The following is a 12,599-nucleotide window of genomic DNA, read 5'->3' on the forward strand; positions in this document are numbered from 1 at the left end:
TCTTCCTGGACGTTCTCTAACAGATTTAAAAGTAGCCATACTTCAACAAAAAACCATCAAAAAACAGACTTCAAAAAGAAACTGCAGAGTTACAATTCATTTGCAAATTTAACACCATTAATTTGGGCTTGGACAGGGACAGAGAGTGGCTGGCTCACTACAAAAGCAATTTTCCCTCTCTTGGTATTGACATCTCCTCATCAATTATGGGGAGTGGACCACATCCACCCTTATTGAATTGGCCCTGTCAACACCGGTTCTTGTAAGGTAACTCCCTTCTCTTCATGTGTCAGTATATTTATGCCTGCATCTGTAATTTTCACTCCATGCATCTGAAGAAGTGGGTTTTTTATCCACGAAAGCTTATGCCCAAATAAATCTGTTAGTCTTTAAGGTGCCACCAGCCTCCTCATTGTTTTTGTGGCTACAGACTAACATGGCTACCCCTCTGATAAGTGGTACTTTGTTCATGTAAATTCTTCATTCTACAATTAAAGCATTCAATTATCATAGTCAAATGGAGGTAATCTTGATTTGGAATTTATCATTGTCTGTTGACATTATTTTAAAAGCTCAACTGAGAGGAGGTGAAGCCCTATCCCTATTGATGTCAACGGGAATTTTGCTAGGACTTCATGCAGTGTATGTGCGCACCTATTTCTCTTCCCAGGAACTGCATAGCCAACTGTATGCCAATCAGCTGCACAATTGAGAAGAAAGCATAAATTGTCTCCTGTGCTGCAGAGCAGCTATGGAGCTGCTCTACAGAGGCTGTTCCAGCCCAGTGATTGGAATAGGATGCACGGTCCCTCATTAAGACTCCTGCAGGAGAGGAAGGGTAGATTATTGATATATAAAACAAAAAAGACTGTAGCAAGAAGGGAGCACTGTCCATGCCTATTAAAATGTATTCATAGAAAGTTGTGTTTAGATGTCATAATACTTGATGCTTTCATAACAGTAATCGTAAAGTAACGTACATTTGTAACTGGGGGGAAAATACTTCCCATCTTCCCTAATGCTCTTCCACAACCAATAAAATATGATCCCAAATTCCTAAGAATTATATCCTGGTTTTGCATGAGATACATGGCACATGCTTATAAAGGGAATGCTCTGTGAATGGAATTGCTCTTTGTATTGTGTGGGGTAGTTGAAAGGAAAAATAGAAGGTGTGACTTGGAAAGTGATTTAGGAACTATGGCAAGATTGCTGGAAAACATTAATATAACCATTTGGAACTAGGGAAGGATAGTATATGTGTCTCTTATCTCATGCAGAAATAACAGTGAATAATAGTCACTGTTAGTAACAAATAGAAGTATGCTGTACATCTTTCCCAATAACTTTATATAGTAAAGTATCATATTCTTAATGCTACTTATGTTTCAAAACAAGCCTAACTTAGGCATGCAGTACATTATACCTTCTTGCCATATGCTTAATCATTTAAATAATGTTTTTTAGAATGACTGTGAAGTGTATTTTTTTCTTGAGCTAGCTATTTTTTCCCTTTCAGTTTAAATAGAAATGTACAGTAACTGAGAAGTCCTTTTTTCACCACAGATGGAAACATTGTGGTTTCTTGAATCAGAAAATAATGCATTGTTCTTGTAAATAACACTGCACAGTGTATTTCTGGGAGCAATAACAACAGCCTCACCAAATGTTCATTGTCCATTTTCAGTGTTAGGACTTGAGCTGCCTTTTAAAAAAAATCCTAGGAAAAAAACAGAAAAGGGGGAAAGGCCTAAAGACAGTTTGGCAGAGAAACTGCAGATTTAGCCATTATATTTTCTTCCTGTACCTTCACTGTCTTGACAAGAGTGTGCAGAGTAGAAGCAACAACTATGACAATCAAAGTATGATACCATGTTGGAACGCTCAGAAGCACCATGGCTGAGTTACTAACTTGATACAGAGCCCCACAAAATCTTGTGGTGGAAGGTTATTCTAAGTGAAAGTGGGTCTCCATGATTCTAGCAGCTGGACTCTAACACTGAAGACACACCATGGACCACTCCCTTGAGACATGAAGGGGAATAGGTTGGTCTCTAGTGTCAATTACTGCCCAGTTATTAGAATCAGCTCTAACAAGTCAAACAGAATGCACGGATGTTTTCCAAGGCAAAGAAGGGCAACTGCAGATCTGTTACTGCTGTGGAAAACATTACAAACAGTGAATTACTCTGATGAATATTGACAGTTCAGTTGAGAATGAGACATGTGAAGATTTGTTTTAACTGAAAATGGTTTCCCATGTCTAAAGAAAACTATAACATAAATTATCTGTTCCAAGGAAATAATGGTGTGTAAATAGGGGTGAGTGAAAAGACTAAAAAATCTATCTCCTGTGTTGTATATTAGTAGTTAAAATATACTCAGCGATAACAACCTGTGACTATGTTATTTTAGCCACGCACTGTTTATTAAGACTGAGAACAAACATCATTAAGGTGAATGAATTGTGTGAAATAATAACATCCTGCATAATTAAGTATTTAAAAACTGGGTAAATAATTAATTGCAAATAATAATATACACAAATAAATGTTTCCATTATTCAGCAAGGTATAGTGGTTACTATTATTTTCAGAAATCCTTAAAAACTTTTTCCGGGACATTTAGGGTGAGATTCACAAAGAAACCTAGCTCTGGTAATGCTGAGCGCCCCTGTCATAACTATAAAGGGAAGGGTAACAGCTGTCCTGTGTACAGTACTATAAAATCCCTCCTGGCCAGAGACTCCAAAATCCTTTTCCCTGTAAAGGGTTAAGAAGCTCAGGTAACCTGGCTGGCATCTGACCTAAAGGACCAATAAGGGGACAAAATACTTTCAAATCTTGGGGGGGGGGGGGGGGGGAAGTCTTTTGTTTGTGTTCTTTGTTTGGGAGTGTGTTCGTTCTCGGGACTAAGAGGGACCAAACATCAATCCAGGTTCTCCACATCTTTCTAAACAAGTCTCTCCTATTTCAAACTTGTAAGTAAATAGCCAGGCAAGGCGTGTTAGTTTTCCTTTGTTTTCTCAACTTGTAAATGTACCTTTTACTAAAGTGTTTATCTTTGTTTGCTGTACTTTAAACCTAAAACTAAAGGAAAGTCCTCTAAGCTCTTTAAGTTTAATTACCCTGTAAGGTTAATTTCCATACTAATTTTACCAAAATAATTTCTACCTTTTTTTCTTTAATTAAAAGTTTTCTTTTTAAAACCTAATTAATTTTTCCTTGTTTTAAAATCCAAGGGGTTTGAATCTTGATTCACCAAAAGTTGGTGGGAGAAAGAAGGGGAAATGGTTAATTTCTCCCTGTTGTAGATCCCAGGGGGGTTAAAACTGTATTCACCAGAAGTTGGTGGAAGAAAGGAGGGGAAATGGTTAATTTCTCCTTGTTTTAAAATCCAAGGGGTTTGAATCTGTATTCACCAGAAAATTGGTGAAGGTTTTTCAAGGCTTCCCAGGAAAAAAAAATTAATGGTGGCAGCAAAACCAAAGCTAAGCTGGTAGTTAAGCTTAAAAGTTTTCATGCAGGCCCCTACATTTGTACCCTAAAGTTCAAAGTGGGAATCCAGCCTTAACAGCCCCCATGACTAACTTACGGGTGCCTAGAAAATCACTGGGATTGACAAAGCCTGAGTTTGGCACCAAGGCTCCCTACGCAATGAATGGAGAGAGAGAAGCACTTTAGCATGGGGTTCACAGAAGCTAGCATGTTAGGAGGCTCCTTGCCTAAGCCAATGAGAAGTGCCAAGTCAAGTGGTGTGTGCTAACTCCCTCACCTAACTTGCAGATAGATGTCTAAGTCTGGGCTGCAGGGAGGTGCTTCCCTTGGCTTGGGATTCTCAGCTGCAAACCCTCTCTTGGTGTTAAGCACTTACGTCATTCTTGCAAGAAGCAGGATGGACAGACCCAGGATCCAGTCCCCCTGCTCCAGACACTTTTTAAATTATTTATCCAGAGTGAAACAGCTTCAACAGGAGACAAAAACAACAAGGAGTCTGGTGGCACCTTAAAGACTAACAGATTTATTTGGGCATAAGCTTTCGTGAGTAAAAACCTCACTTCTTCGGATGCATCACTTGCATCCGAAGAAGTGAGGTTTTTACTCACGAAAGCTTATGCCCAAATAAATCTGTTAGTCTTTAAGGTGCCACCAGACTCCTTGTTGTTTTTGTAGATACAGACTAACACGGCTACCCCCTGATACTTAACAGGAGACAGTGAGGAAGCCCCACATCAGAATAGCCCAATGGTTGGGCTCAATGTGGGGTCACCTGAGGGGTAGGTTATCCCTATTCAAATCCTTTCTGCCCCTCAGGTAGAGGACGTGAACTGGGGGCCTTGCACTAATCTAGCCTAACCACCAGGTTAAACATTTTGAGGAAGTGCCTCCCCTCTGGCTGTTTCGGGTAAATGCATCTATAGGGGTCAGATCTGAAAGGTAAAGTCTGAGCATGCTTACCAGATCGCAGGCAAGTTAGGCAGAAGAATGTCTATATTCTCCCAGTTTGTGCATCAGTCTGGGGCTTAGGTGTGTGCAGCCATGTGGCATGAGACTGCAGTGCATACACAGAGAGGCAGAAATAGGCATCTAGGGTGATTTTTAGGTGCCTACAGGTTCAGGGGCAGCTGGGCAGGGGCTTTGTGAATCCCACCGGGGCCTGATTCTAGGATTTAGGCACCAAAAGTGGCAGTTAGGTGCCTAAATCCTTCTGTGAATCCAGCTCTTGGATGTTGTTTCATTGAGTCTTTGCTAGCTGCTTTCTATATTTTCCATCATTTGGCTGCAAGGAAGATTGAGGAAAAAACATTAAAACATCCTAGAGAAATTGTAAGCAGCATGGAAGTCAAGAAACCTTTATGAGACACACCAAATGATACATAAGTATTCTGAGAATTGGCAGTAGAGGTAATGTTTCCATGGTTAATGCTAACAGCTTTTATATTTTGACATGCTGATGAAGATTTAAATTAATTAAATAAAATCTTAGTTTTTGCATGACATCGTTCCCTGCTTAACCCCACTCATGGATTGAAAGGACACTGCAACATTCCGTTCCTCCTATCCTTTTCACACTAGATCTTTGCTGAAAGGATTGGCTTAGCAGCCAAGGATCATAGTTGGAATAGCCAAATTCCCTGAACAACAGCGTGTTCACATTCTGGCAGCATTGAACCAACCTTTCCACCTTCCATGGTAGAACATCAAGGAGGACTAAATAGTAGATATAATCCCTGGCACTGCACAAAAGTTTCAAACTGCTTGTGTGCCTTGCTCTCAAAAGGTCTGAACCAACATGCACTGAAGTCACTAGAAATACTCCTATTCAGTGGTCTCTGCATCAGGCCCAAGATCACATTGTAATAAATAAATAAAAGGATGGCGTGTGGGTGGCAAATAGGTAGGCACTTGAGTAAGAGGTCTGCATTCTAATGAGCTGCTTTATTATGTGCTCTCTTTGGCTTCACTCCTGCTACTACGTACTTTCCAACTGTACTTTCTGGGAACAAAGCAACATTCATTAATCCAGGAACTGGTTCTCCGTCGGTCCTGCACATCCCTTTTTTTAACCTTGCGCAACAGTGTATAGAATCAAGCCCTGAAGATCCTAAAGCATGTTTGATAAAAGCAGAGTTTTGCTCTGATGTCAGTTTCTTCCCCTTCAAGCTGTTGTGCCGTATGCCAATTGTTTGCTGCCTTTCACCCCAAAGACAGCTGCATTTCCATGCTGCTGGGGTCGGTGTGTGTGCGTGCGCACGTGTGCATAAAAAAATCAGTGACACTCTTTAGATTAAAAGGAGCTATATACATATTAAAGCTTTTCATCGCTACAGCTATTTAATGTTGGGTAGGCCAAATGAGTCTGTAGTTTTGTTTTTTTTGCTTTTTTAAGGAAAATGTGGAGACAGTATATATGAAAGATCAAACACAGTTTGCACTGTGTACTTAGGGCTAGATTGTGACTAGTTCTGCACAGGTGCACAAGGGGGTGGAAGGGCTGAAAATCCTGTCTCACTTGCCCTATCCCTGTTCACTAGTCACAATCTTAGGGTATGTCTACACTACGGGATTAATCCGAATTTAGATAATTCGGATTTGAAAAACAGGTTGTATAAAGTCGAAATGAATGCGGCCACACTAAGCACATTACTTTGGTGGTGTGCGTCCAAGTACCGGGGCTAGCGTCGATTTCTGCACCGTTGCACTGTGGGTAGCAATTCCATAGCTATCCCATAGTTCCCGCAGTCTCCCGCGCCCATTGGGATTGTGGGTTAAGATCCCAGTGCCTGATGGGACAAAAAACATCATCGCAGGTGGTTCTGGGTACAGCCTCACCTCCTCCCTCCCTCCCTGCATGAAAGCAACGGACGGCAGACAACCATTTTCGCGCCTTTTTTCCTGGGTGGGTGAACACTGCAGACTCCATACCACGGCAAGCATGGAGCCCGCTGAGCTCAAGACAGCAGTCATGAATATTGTAAACACCTCGCGCGTTCTCGTGGAGTTTATGCTCAGCCAGGACCAGAAAAACGAGGCGAGGAGGCAGCGGCAGCGCAGCGACAAGCATGATGAGGACATGGACACGGACACGGATACAGAATTCAGTGAAACCACAGGCCCCGGTGCTTTGGAGATCATGTTGTTAATGGGGCAGATTCTATCCATGGAACGCCGATTCTGGGCAAGGGAAACAAGCACAGACTGGTGGGACCGCATAGTGTTGCAGGTCTGGGACGATTCCCAGTGGCTGCGGAACTTTCGCATGCGTAAGGGCACTTTCATGGAACTTTGTGACTTGCTGTCCCCTGCCCTGAAACGCCAGAATACCAAGATGAGAGCAGCCCTCACAGTTGAGAAGCGCGTGGCGATAGCCCTGTGGAAGCTTGCAACGCCAGACAGCTACCGGTCAGTCAGGAATCAATTTGGAGTGGGCAAATCTACTGTGGGGGCTGCTGTGATGCAAGTAGCCAAAGCAATCACTCAGGTGCTGCTACGAAAGTTTGTGACTCTGGGAAATGTGCAGGCTATAGTGGATGGTTTTGCTGCAATGGGATTCCCTAACTGTGGTGGGGCGATAGACGGAACCCACATCCCTATCTTGGCACCGGAGCACCAAGCCACCGAGTACATAAACCGCAAGGGGTACTTTTCAATGGTGCTGCAAGCACTTGTGGATCACAAGGGACGTTTCACCAACATCAACGCGGGCTGGGCGGGAAGGGTTCATGACGCTCGCGTCTTCAGGAACACTACTCTGTTTAAAGGGCTGCAGCAAGGGACTTACTTTCCGGACCAGAAAATAACCGTTGGGGATGTTGAAATGCCCATAGTTATTCTTGGGGACCCAGCCTACCCCTTAATGCCATGGCTTATGAAGCCATACACAGGCAGCCTGGACAGGAGTCAGGAGCTGTTTAACTACAGGCTAAGCAAGTGCAGAATGGTGGTAGAATGTGCATTTGGCCGTTTAAAAGGTCGCTGGAGATCATTATTGACTCGCTCTGACCTCAGCCAAAGAAATCTCCCCATTGTTATTTCTGCTTGCTGTGTGCTCCACAATCTCTGTGAAAGTAAGGGGGAGACCTTTATGGTGGGGTGGGAGGCTGAGGCAAATCGCCTGGCTGCTGATTACGCGCAGCCAGACACCAGGGCAATTAGAAGAGCACACCATGAAGCGCTGTGCATCAGAGAAGCTTTAAAAACCAGTTTCATGGCTGGCCAGGCTACAGTGTGAAATATCTGTTTGTTTCTCCTTCATGAAAACCCACCCCCTTTATTGACTGATTTTTTGTAAGGAACCCACCCTGCCCCTTCCCCCAGCTTTCTTTCAAACCAAATAAAGTCACTATCATTTAAAAATCATTTATTCTTTATTAATAGATTAGAAAAAGAGGGAGGGAACCCGGGTGGTATTTGGGAGGAGGATTGCTGGGAAGGAAAAAGCCACAAAGAAAAGGTTAAAAAAATGACAGCCTTTTGGTTGGGCTGTCTACTGGGGTGGAATGGGAAGGTGTACGGAGCCTCCCCCTCCCGTGTTCTTACACATCTGGGTGAGGAGGATACGGAACATGGGGAGGGGGGAGGGTGGAACAGGGGCTGAAGCGGCAGTCTGTTTTCCAGCAGCCGTTCCTGAACCTCCACCAGACGCCGGAGCAGCCCCAGCGTTGCATCCTTCATCCTCTGGTCTTCCTGCCGCCACCTCTCATCTCGAGCGTCTCTCCTCTCCTCACGTTGGTCCCTCCTCTCCTCACGTTGGTCCCTCCTGTCCTCACGTTCACTGACTTCTTTCCTATACTTTGAAACTGTTTCCTTCCACTCATTCACATGAGCTCTGTCACTGCGGCTGGATTCCATAATTTCCGAAAACATCTCGTCTCGCGTTCTCTTCTTACGACGCCTTATCTGTGATAACCTTTGGGATGGAGGAGGGAGGCTTGAGGAATTTGCAGCTGCTGTAGGGAGGGGAAAAAAGAGAGAATTGTTTTAAAAGCTACATTTTGCAGAACAATGCTTATACTCTTTCACGGTGACCAACACTGTTCACATTACATAGCACATGTGATTTCTGTGCAAGGTCGCATTTTGCCTCTTAATGCTGAGTGCCTGTGGCTTTGCTGCTAGAGATCACAGGTCTGGGCAACAGAATTCGGCTTCCATGCGGCCATGGTAAGCTTCTGCGCCCTCCTTTCCCACATACCAAGCATAGCTTGTAGAGTGCTGCAGAAGCCTGGCCAATCTCAGCCAGTTGTGGGGGGGGGCAGTGTGGGGGGGCTTGTCTGGGCCCCTTCAGGCAAGTAGAGTGCTGCGGTTTTTCTGTTAACATTCAGCAGCACCAGAAAACAAACTAACCCCCCCCCCCCTCGCCATGAATTCTCTGGGATGATCGCTGTACCCCTCCCCCCCACCGCGTGGCTGGTATCAGGGAAGATCCCTGCAGGCACCAAACTAACCCCTCCCCCCCCCGCCGCCGCCCCCCTCCCGCCATGAATTCTCTGGGATGATCACAGTACCCCTCCCCCCACCACGTGGCTGGTAACAGGGAAGATCCCTGCTAGCCAAACGCGAAAAACTCAGGGCCAATTTCCCATCTGCGCTTGGCTAACTGCAGGGAAGGATTTATTTTCCACCACAGGCAAACAGCCCAGTAGGAACGGCCACCTCTGTCCCCTTAATTAAGTTCCCGTATTTCAACCAGGTTACCAGGAGTGATATCACTCTCCTGAGGATTACACAACAAGATAAAGAACGGATGTTGCTTGAATGCCAGCAAACACTGGGACCATACGCTGCCAGGCTTTGTCAGGCAATGATACCAGATTACTTGCTGCAAGCATGGCGTGGTCAAGTGTCCTACCATGGAGGAAGGAATAAGGATGCACTGCCCAGAAACCTTCTGGCAAGGCTTTCGGAGTACCTCCAGGAGAGCTTCATGGAGATATCCCTGGAGGATTTCCGCTCCATCCCCATACACGTTAACAGACTTTTCCAGTAGCTACAGACTTTTCCAGTAGCTGAACTGACCGTGAATGCAAAGTCAGGCAAAGTAATCATTAAAAACCGTTTGCTTTTAAAACAAGTTTTATATTTTAAAAGGTAAACTCACCTGAGGTCCCTTCCATGGGGTCAGAGTCTTGGGTACTGGCTTGGGAGGCTTGGGAGGGTACTTCAGTCAGGGTGAGAAAAAGATCCTGGCTGTTGGGGAGAATGGAGTGCTGTGTGCTCTCTGCAAGCTCATCCTCCTCCTCCTCCTCCTCCTCCTCTACCCCATCGGCAGAATCCTCAGGCGTCGCTGATGAGACTATCCCCGACCCAGAATCCACGAACAAAGGTGGGGTAGTGGTGGCAGCCCCCCCTAGAATTGCATGCAGCTCGGCGTAGAAGCGGCATGTCCGCGGCTCTGACCCGGAGCGACCGTTTGCCTCCTTTGTTTTTTGATAGGCTTGTCTGAGCTCCTTGACTTTCACGCGGCACTGCTCAGAGTCCCTATTGTGGCCTCTCTCCATCATGCCCTTGGAGATTTTTTCAAAAGTTTTTGCATTTCGTCTTTTAGAACGAAGTTCTGCAAGCACTGAATCCTCTCCCCATACAGCGATCAGATCCAGTACCTCCCTCACGGTCCATGCTGGTGCTCTTTTTCGATTATCAGCCTGCATGGTTACCTGTGCTGATGAGCTATCTATGGTCACCTGTGCTCTCCACGCTGGGCAAACAGGAAATGGAATTCAAATGTTCGCGGGGCTTTTCCTGTCTACCTGGCCAGTGCATCCGAGTTTAGATTGCTGTCCAGAGCGGTCACAATGATGCACTGTGGGATAGCTCCCAGAGGCCAATACCATCGAATTGCGGCCACACTAACCCTAATTCGAATTGCTAAAATCGATTTTGGCACTACTCCGCTCGTCGGGGTGGAGTACAGAAATCGATTTAAAGGGCCCTTTACATCGAAATAAATAGCGTCGTTGTGTGGACGGTTGCAGGGTTAATTCGAATTAAAGCTGATAAATCCGAATTAAAGTCGTAGTGTAGACCAGGCCTTAGTCTCAGCAGTCCCTGAGTGAAAAGATGTAACCTGACTAGCAGTGACTTCAGCATCAGCCTGTCACAATGGATGGGTTATATGCATCCTTTAAAAGGTTCTAATAGTGGGTTACTTTGATCTATGCTCTCAGAGGCATTATGCCTGGGGAGGTGCATCATACATTTCCGCTGCAAAGCCATGCAGATTAAGATGATAATTTAGCTCTATTGTTAGGATCATGAAAACTCAGACTCCTTTAAAACCAATTAGGAAGTCCTTTTATTTTAGTCTGTTTTTGCGTATTGCTGATTCTTTTCTTGATCTTAATTTATTGGAATATTTAATCTCCATTGCCTAGATATATAATACATTTGTTAGAAATACATTAACTCTAAATTCTCCTTCTAAAGGAGATAAGCATGACAGTGAATGAAGCTTGACAGTGAATACCTAGCCAATCTATGTAACAAATGAGTCTATATTATAAATTACAGTGGTAGGCAAGAAATACTGATCACCCTTTTTTGTACTGTGGTAATTGATTCTTCTTGAATTGTGCCATCTGGTCTTTCTTAGGTGACTGACTGACTAAGTAATATGATTAATAAAAAAAAAATAGATTTGTGGTTTGCCTTGCTACTGTACTATATATGATGTTCAAAAGTTTGCTATTGGCATCTACCATCTATATGCCTAATAAACCAAAAATGATCACTTTGTGTTCTGTAACATCCGTACAATCTTTGTGACTTCAACTGGGTTACAATAGAGTTGACTTCATTGGGTTTACATGGGTGTAATAGACCAGATTTTGTTCCCCAAGCCTTCCCCCCCCCCATTTTTTTTATTATTACTTATCTCTGTAAGATTCATTTAAAAAAATATGCCCCAATCCCACTATCCACTTATGTAATAGGTAATTTTGTTGAAGTAAACTGGACTACTCCCATACTTAAGTTAAGCACATGCTTAAGTGCTTTGCTGCATCATGGCCAGATTGCTTGTGAGGAGCGCCAAACTGCTGGTAACTGAGACAGGTATAGAATAATCAACTGCTGCATTAGTTTCTGGATTTTAACATGGGCAGATCACCTCTCTGAGGTCCATGGTCACTGCTAAAGATAGCAGCAGGAGTGCCACGAGTTACAGCGGTGGTTTTTGTGAGGTGAACATTTGTGTAATCAGTGGCAACTTTACTTTCATAAAGGCTGCAGAATCATGCCTCCGTGTTTTACCTGTTTGTTTCTGAGCGATACACTTCAATTTATTAATATTTCTAAAAATATGGCCATTTTATGCATGAAATGTTTGTATATTAGAAATAATACTGAATGAGGTAGGGGACCTGTGGAAAAATAGCATATGGTCATGTAATTAAAGACTGTATCGTAAGTTGCACAAGCCATCTTAATTCTAGCATTTCCTAACATTTGAGGGTTTGATTTTGCAACCTTAATGTTCTTTATCTTTTAAAAATGTGATTTCTTAATATTTTCAAAAAGCAAACAGAATTTCTGTGTTTTTCAATCATGTGAAACCATATTGCCCCCTTCCCCCCCAAAAAATCATGGATAATCAAGAGGGTTTTAGATCCATAGCTGAGTAATTGGTAAGCAGATATCCTCTATGTGGACTGGCACTACAGAGGGAGGAGACATATGCTTTACCTAGTAGGTTTGACACCTGTTTGCTGAAAACAGAGGAATAGTGAGACTCAGGACTCCTTGGCTGATTTCCAGGTTCTGGATAAGAATGCATTCTAGTGGTTATAGACCCTTCTGCCCCTGCCCCCTCTACTCCTCTCCAGTTTACCCTGGCTTCTGTCTCATAAGAATGGCCATACTGGGTCAGATCAAAGGTCCATCCAGCCCACTATCCTGTCTACTGACAGTGACCAATGCCAGGTGTCCCAAAGGGAGTGAACCTAACAGGTAATGATTAAGTGATTGCTCTCCTGCCATCCATGTCCACCCACTGACAAACAGAGGCTAGGGACTCCCTATCTGCTCCTCCCAGCTCCTGGACCTGTCCTCCTCCCCTCCCACCAGTTTCTCACACCTCTGCATTCCAGTTAGGTGCTTTCC

At 44.0% G+C, this 12,599-nt stretch overlaps 1 protein-coding gene across 1 annotated transcript; it reads right to left on the reverse strand.

Moving 5' to 3' along the window:
* Positions 1 to 2,090: 2,090 nt before the first annotated feature.
* On the reverse strand, positions 2,091 to 9,637 carry LOC128831268 (nucleolar protein 58-like). Its single transcript, XM_054017584.1, has 3 exons — positions 9,601 to 9,637; positions 8,066 to 8,449; positions 2,091 to 2,158 (listed from the first exon to the last, which is right to left on the reverse strand). The coding sequence occupies exons 1-3, from the start codon at positions 9,614 to 9,616 to the stop codon at positions 2,091 to 2,093; spliced, it is 468 nt and encodes a 155-aa protein (XP_053873559.1). The 5' UTR covers positions 9,617 to 9,637.
* Between the last annotated feature and the right edge of the window lie 2,962 nt (positions 9,638 to 12,599).

Source organism: Malaclemys terrapin, chromosome 2 (assembly GCF_027887155.1).
Source record: "Malaclemys terrapin pileata isolate rMalTer1 chromosome 2, rMalTer1.hap1, whole genome shotgun sequence".
Taxonomy (NCBI): domain Eukaryota; kingdom Metazoa; phylum Chordata; order Testudines; family Emydidae; genus Malaclemys; species Malaclemys terrapin.

What these genes read in the sequence shown, in the direction of transcription:
- LOC128831268 (XM_054017584.1), bottom strand. An exon ending in CCACCCTCCCCCCTCCCCAT is followed by an intron (nt 2,159 to 8,065) that starts GTTCCGTATCCT and finishes TGTTTTCCACAG; the next exon opens with CAGTAACAGATCTGCAGTTG.